Source organism: Candoia aspera, chromosome 2, assembly GCF_035149785.1.
Source record: "Candoia aspera isolate rCanAsp1 chromosome 2, rCanAsp1.hap2, whole genome shotgun sequence".
NCBI lineage: Eukaryota > Metazoa > Chordata > Lepidosauria > Squamata > Boidae > Candoia > Candoia aspera.
This window is the reverse complement of record NC_086154.1, coordinates 88,821,290-88,830,084: the sequence shown is the minus strand read 5'-3', so window position 1 is coordinate 88,830,084 and position 8,795 is coordinate 88,821,290. Positions and strand designations below refer to the sequence as shown.

Below are 8,795 nucleotides of genomic sequence, written 5' to 3'. Positions count from 1 at the left end.
CAATGCTTCTTAAGGCCCACTCAACCTCACTCTTCAGGATGTCTGGCTCTAGCTCATTGACCACACCGTCAAAGCTATCCCCGATATTGTTATCCTTCCTATACAGGTCTTCCGTATATTCTTGCCACCTTTTCTTGATCTCTTCTTCTTCTGTTAGGTCCTTGCCATCTTTGTTTTTGATCATACCTATTTTGGCCTGGAATTTACCTCCGATGTTTCTAATTTTCTGGAGGAGTTCTCTTGTCCTTCCTATTCTATTGTCTTCTTCCACTTCCACGCATTGCTTGTTTAAAAATAATTCCTTATCTCTTCTGGCTAACCTCTGGAATTTTGCATTTAATTGGGCATATCTCCCCCTATCACTGTTGCCTTTTGCTTTCCTTCTTTCTTGGGCTACTTCTAGTGTCTCAGCAGACAGCCATTTTGCCTTCTTGGTTTTCTCTTTCTTTGGGATGTATTTTGTTGCCGCCTCCTGAACAATGTTGCAGACTTCTGTCCATAGTTCTTCCGGGACCCTATCTACTAAGTCCAATCCCTTAAATCTATTCTTCACCTCCACTGCATATTCCTTAGGAATATTAGTGAGCTCATATCTAGCTGATCTGTGGGTCTTCCCTAATCTCTTTAGTCTGATCCTAAATCGTGCAAGAAGAAGTTCGTGATCGGAACTACAGTCAGCTCCAGGTCTTGTTTTTACCGACTGTATAGATGTCCGCCACCTTTGGCTGCAAAGGATGTAGTCAATCTGATTTCGGTGTTGTCCATCTGGTGAAGTCCATGTATAAAGCCGTCTCTTAGGTTGCTGGAAGAGGGTGTTTGTTATGCACATTGAGTTGTCTTGGCAAAATTCTATCAGCCTATGTCCTGCTTCGTTTTGTTCTCCCAGGCCATGCTTACCTGTAATCCCAGGTGTCATTTGACTGCCCACCTTAGTATTCCAGTCTGCCGTGATGAAAATAACATCTCTTTTAGGCGTGTCATCCAGTAGGTGCTGCAGATCCTCATAGAACTGCTCTGCTTCAGCTTCTTCAGCATCTGTGGTTGGGGCGTATATTTGGATCACTGTGATGTTAGATGGCTTGCCCTGAATTCGAATTGAGATCATTCTATTGTTTTTTGGATTGTATCCAAGCACTGCTTTAGCCACTTTACTATTAATTATGAAGGCTACTCCATTTCTTCTGCGGTCCTCTTGTCCACAGTAGTAGATCTGGTGGTCATTTGATGTGAAGTGGCCCATTCCAGTCCATTTCAGTTCATTGACGCCCAAAATGTCTATCTTTAATCTTGACATCTCACCAATAACCACATCCAATTTGCCCTGGCTCATAGATCTTACATTCCAGGTTCCAATGGTGTGTTGATCCTTAGAACATCGGATTCACCGTTCACCACCAGCACCGTCGGTCGCTAGCCATCCTTTCGGCTTTGAGCTAGCTGCGTCATCACGTCTGGGGCTAGTTGAGCTCATCCTCTGTTCCTCCCCAGTAGCATTTTGACCATCTTCTGACCTGGGGGTCTCATCTTCTGATGGTATACCCACATATCTCTGGTTGTACTGATCCATTTAGTTTTCACGGCAAGAATACTGGGGTGGGTTGCCATTACCTTCCCCAGGGATCGCATTTAGTCTGACCTCTCTGTTATGACCTTCCAATCTTGGGTGGCCCTTCACGGTTTAGCTCATGGCATCATTGAGGTGCTCAAGCTCTGGCACCACGACAAGGTAACGATCCTTTGCTGAAGGGATTGACTTCTACACATCTGTAAATTACCATGGTTGGAATTCACTGGTCTAGGATTACATGAGAATAACTTTGTAACATGCCTAGCCTACTTCAGCTATACAGGAAGAGAACAGGTATGCGACAAAGACTACATTCACTCATGCCTGATCATCTTTACTTGAAAATATCTACCCTATGGCTGCATATATGCACTTTCTGTGCTCCCCAACACCTCCCCACCCCACCCCAATGTACAGTTTCTCTGCTGGTATCCTGAAATTTGGGACTGCAACTCCCAGAACTAGGCTATCTGGGGATGATGGGAATTGTAGTCCAACACATGTAGATGGCATGAAATTGAGAAAGGTACAATTGTCTCCTCGATGTCCTCCATGGTAAACAAATAAGATGCCATTGCCAACTGTTCAAAGTATTCTGAAAAGCAGTGCACTAGAACTGTAGTCATGAAGGCCAGCATTTGGGAAACACGACAGTAAATATTAGATGTTGCTTTTACTACCAACGATCTATTCATTTTTATCCAAAACGTAAGGGGATAGCCGAGTTCTAGTACTGCCTGGTATTCTTAAGAGACAAATGGGATAAGTAAGCCATCTGGTGGTAAAACAGGGAATCTCCAGCTACCTAGCAATGTAAAGGAAGAAGGCATTATTGCCAGGCACATATTCAGCACAAGAAACATAAACTCACACCTGGACAGTTTGAAAGCCATCTTTAAGCAGAGAATCAATACTGTTTATTTCTTTCACAGTTAATGCAATGCAAATACATCTTTATTATAAATATAAAGAGCCTGAAGTAGAAATTTCTGGTCTTGTTATTTATAGTGTTCAATTTTTGGACCTTAAGACAAAGTTCAAAGCAGGTCAATCAATGGTTTTGGTAGTGAATGAATCTAGCGACGTCATAGGAAATTTCCACAGATTACAGTATACCATTTCTCAGACACATGTAAGCGCTCACTATATAATGTTCAAGTTATATCATCACAATAGTTCAAGTTATTAACTCTAATGTTGAGATTTGACCCAAACAACCTACTCTTGCAAAGTTCACACAAACAAAGTAGCAGCTATTTTGAAGTTTTAAATGCTACAGTAGGTTTTTAAAAAAAAAAAAAAAGAGGAAAGGGAATTTTGGGGTATAAGATCTCCTCTTGGTCTTTATCCTAGTAACCCCTCACACCACAAAGAGTCTACTGCATCTGCATCAGAATGTACGAGAATCCAGACATAGATGTGTTCTGTTAAGAGTCAGTTACAACATAATGTTACCCATTCATTTTATTCTCCATCTCACATAAAATGTTGTACATCAAAGAGCAAACTCATGGATTTTTCAGGAGGTACACTTGGAGAGATCTAGTTACATTTTTAAACAGTGTAAGCCATCTTATCAGTCAGAAGCAGAAGCTAAATGTCTAACATCATCCTATGAGTTTATGCATTCATCTTCTACGCTGATGCCAAAAGTATTCTGATGTGATTACAGGTACATGGATTTGGGAGATAAGCATAGTCTCTGATGGAGGGCACTGAAAAATTGCATTATACCTCATGTTAATCTCAGAGACACAACTACCCCTCATTGTAAATTCTGTTTACACTGGAAATCAATCTCTGGAGCTGCAGCTCTTCTCATTATTTTTCGTCTATAGTTCTCGAAGAGGGAGGAAATATTTTTAATGAGAAAACATTAGTTGATAATAAGTTCCTGTATACCGACTTTTCACTGTCTTAAGAAGAACCTCAGGCTGTTTTCATATGCACATTTTCTTGCTCTTTTTGGAGAAAAGTACAGACAAATCATGTTGTAATAGTTGGCGCATACACATTTAATCTGTCAGTTTACTTCGTCCACAACTCTAGTAATATTTTGTCAACCCACATTTTCATCTGAAAGTTGGCAACAACCACTTCACGCCCAAACATAAGGCTTTCAACTTTTGCTTTCCAATATTCTTTTAGTTGAATATGCTTCCAATATTTCACAATGCATATAATTCACTAATGAGTTATAGCATCTCTAGAGTTTTTTAACCATCATTGTGCTGATACAACAGTAATGAGAATAGGCACCGTATCACCTCAGTAAAGGCTAGGTGATCCTTAGTCGCTAGTGGGGTGATCCTACTTAAAGCAAATATTTGTTAGATTTATGTACTACCTTTTTCTAGGAACTAAAGGTCGCTTATATAGCACTCACTTTTCCGTTCTTTCCCCAGTAGCGAAACCCCTGGGAGGTAGATTGGACTACAAGGGAGCAACTGGCTGAAAATCAGCCACTGAGATTCCGTGGCTGAGGATGGACTCAAACCTGTCCAACCGAAGCGAATATTTGTAGCTCAGGGTTGAACTGTGGAGTCCTTGGTGCTCTCTGAGCCTCAGAGCCTCTTTGAGGCCCAGAGGGCACCAAGGAATCAAACCTGTCTCTCCCTGGTCCTAGCCCAACACTTTATCCCCTATACCACACCAGAGCCATTTTGTCTAGTTTATTTTGATTCATATGTTACTGAAGAGAACAACTGGGTTTAGTAATCTGGAAGTTGGACCATGCCTCATTCGAAAATGCTTGGCTGGTTTCTTTAGCTATTTCTTCACTATCATAAAACCAAAAGGAAGACATTATGTCAGTGAAAATAAAATGGGGCTTCCACTGGCCTATGACTCAGAGCTTCTTTGTGATGGTAGGCTGCAAAATTGATTAAGATTCTGAAATGAGTTAGGAAGAGACATATCCCCCTTCTAAGCCCTTATTGCACTAAGCACAGTTACACTTTGGTGGTCCTGCAGAAACCTTTGGTTTGAGACCGTGCATTGATCAAATACAGGTAGTCTTCATTTAGTGACTGCCTTGTTTAGCAACCATCTGCAGTTTTGACAGTGATGAAACAGTAACTTTGCAACCAATCCTCACATTTACAACCTTTGCAGGTCTGTAAGCACAGTCGTGGTTTCACTTAGCAATCGCTTCACTTAACGACCAAGTTGCTGGTCCCAATTGTGGTCGCTAAATGAGGACTATCTGCAATGCTAATGGTGCAGAGATCATCCTAGATTACTACAAGATCCTTTCTTTCCAACATTTGGAAGATCCCTTGTCAGCCTTAGATCAAGAAACGTCATTACAACTGTAAGTAGCTTATGTACCTAGTATATTCCTTCATATTTTTTTCAATAAATACATGGCACGAATTCATTCCTACAACTCACGCCATTCTGCAGGCCTCCTGGCCCCATCATCTGCCTCTCCGTCCATTTGAATGTCATGAGAGGAAGGGAAAGAGACAGGCAATGAAAACATGGCTGACTTCTAAACCAAGCATCACTTAACAGTGGTATTTACTGAGCTGGAAATGGATAAACAGGCGAAACCCATCCAGGTGGTTGTGGAGCTGACACCATCATCAGGTAGCTGGAAGGCACATAGCCCCTCTGTCCACTCACTTCCACTAAGCACCATTCTTTGCTCCCCTTCTTATCATAAGGTTCCAACACAGTCACGGATTGGCCTGCTTGGAGACTGACTTCATGATTGCTCCTGGCTGTGAACGCATAAGCGGCTATTACCTAAGAAAACAGAGATGCAGTCATAATACTGGATATGATACAGACAAAGGAAATAAACATGGCCAGCTCAATCCTGTATAGATAGGCAGAGCAGATTCGGGGGTGCCTTTCTCCACTCTGCAAATACCTTGAAGAAGTAGAGATTTATTCTGAAGTTGATGGCACAGTGGCCACACTCAGAAACAGAACCAGTGTCTGTGTTTGTGGAATTGCACAGGACACAAATGATTTACCTCTTTTCTAGTCCAAAGAAACAAGAACTTTTGATTGTCAGTTGCCAGCCTGAAGAATGGGGAAAGCTTGAAGCTGGTGAAGCAGGAATCTCTCGTTCTTACACCAGAGAAAACCATTTTAGAAATAAGAGACAGGAGACAGAATATTTCAAAGCCAGGAGACACTTAGTGAAACAGAAAGGGGAGAGGAAGAGCCCAGGATTCAAACTTTGAGACTAATATGTACTATGTAAAGAGCCCGGTTCCTTCTGGGTGTTGTTAGATGAATTTCTTGCCTCTATGGCTTGCTCATTCTCTGCAGTACATCTACTTATGTAACCTTGTTGAGTCTGTATGATGAATGCTGAGCAGTCAGAGGCATGAATGAAAAGAAAAGAAATGGAAGAAGTGACAGGGATAGAGAATGACAAATTATTCAACTCAGGTCGTGATCGTATGCAAGCAAACAGCAAGCGTAAAGTAAATGTCCGGAGTACATGAGCCATGAAATGCTGTTTCCAGTGCTCCCATCCTAGAAGTACAGGAAGGGCAGCATAATTCCCCTCTCCCATTAAAGAAGTCCTTCCAGATCCATACAATACAAAGAAAGATCTTCAGTATGCCGAGGATCTAGCTTGGCTCTGACCCTGTCCCCTTCAGGGACTTTCTGAGATTGGGCATTGCCCACGTTGGAAAGCACCAGCCTGGGAGAATGGTGGGGAACTGGGAGGGGGAATCCGGGGTTGGATTACTCCGAGAGTTTCCTAGGATTGCACCCAGAATGTGTGCCGTTAACGAAGGGCTGTTTCTATGTTGCACAGCATTTAATAAGAAGAAAGAGGAAATTGATATTTGCTTAGGGTAGCAGGAATACTAAGGAATAAGGTGCAGATTCAGGAGGTAACCCTGCTTTGGTTATGCTCAGTGTGTTTCAGGAAACCATGGAATTTGGTTTCAGACAAAGAACTGAGAACCCTGTGAATTGTTATTTTGATTTATTTTGCTTAGAAATGAGTTGCTTATCTTTAAGGCTGATAGAGGGCTCAATCTCACATCCCTTTAACTATAGCATCAGCATCCCTGGTAACTGCGTTTCTTCCCCATGTCCTCATGGTGTTGCCTTCACCTCATCCTCAGCTGGGCTGCAGGGAAGAGCAGACACCTGCCTTCTGCAGAGTCATCTGTCCGTGTTACTCCTGGCTGGCACTTTCCCAGAGCTTGTCAGGTCTTACGTGGACTCCCTCTGAATATGGCTTTATTGCTGTTCTGAAGTATCTTTCACCTGCTGTTCTTGAGAAAGCCCTAGCCCTGTGCTGCACAGGTTGATTTAAATGGGGAAGGAGAGCCAGATGCCGCAAGTTCAGTGTTGTGGGTTCTGTCCTCACCGGGGGCATTACAGGTTTTCTGTTGCTTTTACCAGCAAAGGGTTTTGTGTCGCTGCATCTTTTGCTATTATTACTTTGGGGAGTGGGTGACAAAAACATTTTGCTTACTCCATTTTGGATTCAGCAGCATTAGATGAGGTGTTATTATGCACAGACCAATCTCATTTGCATGCGCATGGCTGCATATTGGCTACTTCTGGGAGCTGCCAACCACAAGATCAGAGCTGGACTTCTTGGTCACACGTTGTCTCTATTGCTGCTCCCTCTCCTGCTTCACCCTGTGTTCCTCCTCTGGGCCTATTACCTGTCAGATGGACTGTTTTTAACCATGGACTTAGTGCTTTCTCAGAAGACCCCTGGACTGAAGAAGCAGCTCAGCTGACAGGCACAGAGGAGGAACATGCATAAAGTGGGAGTGGGTTTCTCCCAATACAGTGGGTTTAACTTTTAGGAAAAGAGCTTTATTCCATTCTGGCTTGGTGGCACTAGGTGATGACTTGTTATTGTTACAAAATTAGTACAATAGTCACCTTGACTGGTCAATGTTCCCAGAACCAGTGTCCTGAAAACGCAGTTCCTACAGCTGTTTCTGTAATGCACACATCATTTTTTATGATGCCTGGGGGAGTGCCAATTTGCCTATTCCACTCTAGCTTTGGCAGCACTAGGTAGCATTACTGTTGCTCAGTGCATGGACCAATTACAGTTGCATGATTCCAGAAGTCCACTGTAGCATGTGTATTCTCCATGGCTATTGCTAGTGTACTGGTTGCCTATCTGCTCTATGGTGGGCCTCACAAATTCTAGGATCTCATCTTGGCATCTTGTAGTTGGTATTGGAGTTCCCAAGTTTTTAGTCTTGGATGACTTCAACCTTCATGCCTTAGGAGTGGGGTCTGGTGTAGTTCTTGTGCTCATGGCCTCCATGGCAAACATGGACTTGTCACATGTAATTGTAGCCCTAACTTTTGTGAAAGGACACAAACTAGATCTGGTCTTTATTTTGAAGCAGATGAGATGTGATCTGAAGATGGAAAGCATCTGTCTTTTGGGACCCTCTGGACCTCCACAAGGGAGGGTGATTAGTTAGAGCCATCCACCCCATGCGCCTACTGGATGCAGAAGGCATCCAGAGGGCATTTAAGTATGTACCCCACAATTTCGCAGACAGTTACATCTCAGCCTAATCAATTTGTGGAATGGAGAGGTGGTCAGAGACCCTGATGAGATTACTCCCATGAGGCTTTTCCCCAATCATAAAGTCAAGCAGTTCCTTAGGTTGCTGGACAGCTGAGATAAAGGAAGTGACTGAAAAGAGATCTAAAGCAGTGAAGGTGGAATGTGAGAAGTAGATAAGACCAAACACTAATAAGAGTTCATATTTGAGCCTACACAGTGGTAATAAGAATTGCAATGTGACAGTTCTTCTCTGCACTTACTTCATCTGCAGATTCCTGCTTGGTGGCCCTGTACTGAGTTACACACAACCTTTTAGGGAAAGGACAGGACAAAGTGACTGCAGGCATGCTGGATGAATTTGCAGATTTTTTGGCAAATAATTTCACTTGATAGCGTTTTCTGTAATTTGAATTTTGCCAATTGTGAGTTGGATCCATGCCCTTCCTTGCTCCTTCAAATAGCTAGGCAGGACATGAATGGCTGGATGCAAGAAGTATTCAGTGCTTGTCTATAGGAGGGAGTAATGCCACCTTACTCTGAAGGAGGCAGTAGGCATCCCTGGATCTGGCTCTGTTTAATAAATTTTGCCTGGGGTTCAACCTCCCTGTTTTAGGGAAGGTAGTTGAAAAGGTGGTGGGGAATCAGCTACAAAAGATCCTAGGAAAGGGATTGTCTAGATCCTTTTCAGTTAGGATTCTAGTG

At 42.8% G+C, this 8,795-nt stretch overlaps 1 protein-coding gene and 1 long non-coding RNA gene across 4 annotated transcripts in view; both read right to left on the bottom strand.

Moving 5' to 3' along the window:
• Window positions 1–2,989: 2,989 nt before the first annotated feature.
• The window catches only part of ARHGEF37 (Rho guanine nucleotide exchange factor 37), a 41,590-nt gene continuing 35,784 nt past the window's right edge, over window positions 2,990–8,795 (bottom strand). For 2 of the 3 annotated variants that reach the window (XM_063292431.1, XM_063292432.1), the window contains exons 13-14: window positions 4,174–5,317; window positions 2,990–4,064 (exon numbers count right to left, since the gene is read on the bottom strand). In XM_063292431.1, the coding sequence (XP_063148501.1) occupies window positions 5,090–5,317 (228 nt within the window). In that variant the 3' untranslated portion in view covers window positions 2,990–4,064; window positions 4,174–5,089. Of the gene's footprint in view, window positions 4,065–4,173; window positions 5,318–8,795 lie in introns of those variants that run through there. The other variant, XM_063292433.1, reaches the window with a different exon arrangement.
• On the bottom strand, window positions 5,841–8,626 carry LOC134489640 (uncharacterized). Its single transcript, XR_010067161.1, has 2 exons — window positions 7,445–8,626; window positions 5,841–5,893 (listed from the first exon to the last, which is right to left on the bottom strand). It is a non-coding gene; the product is annotated as an uncharacterized LOC134489640 (long non-coding RNA).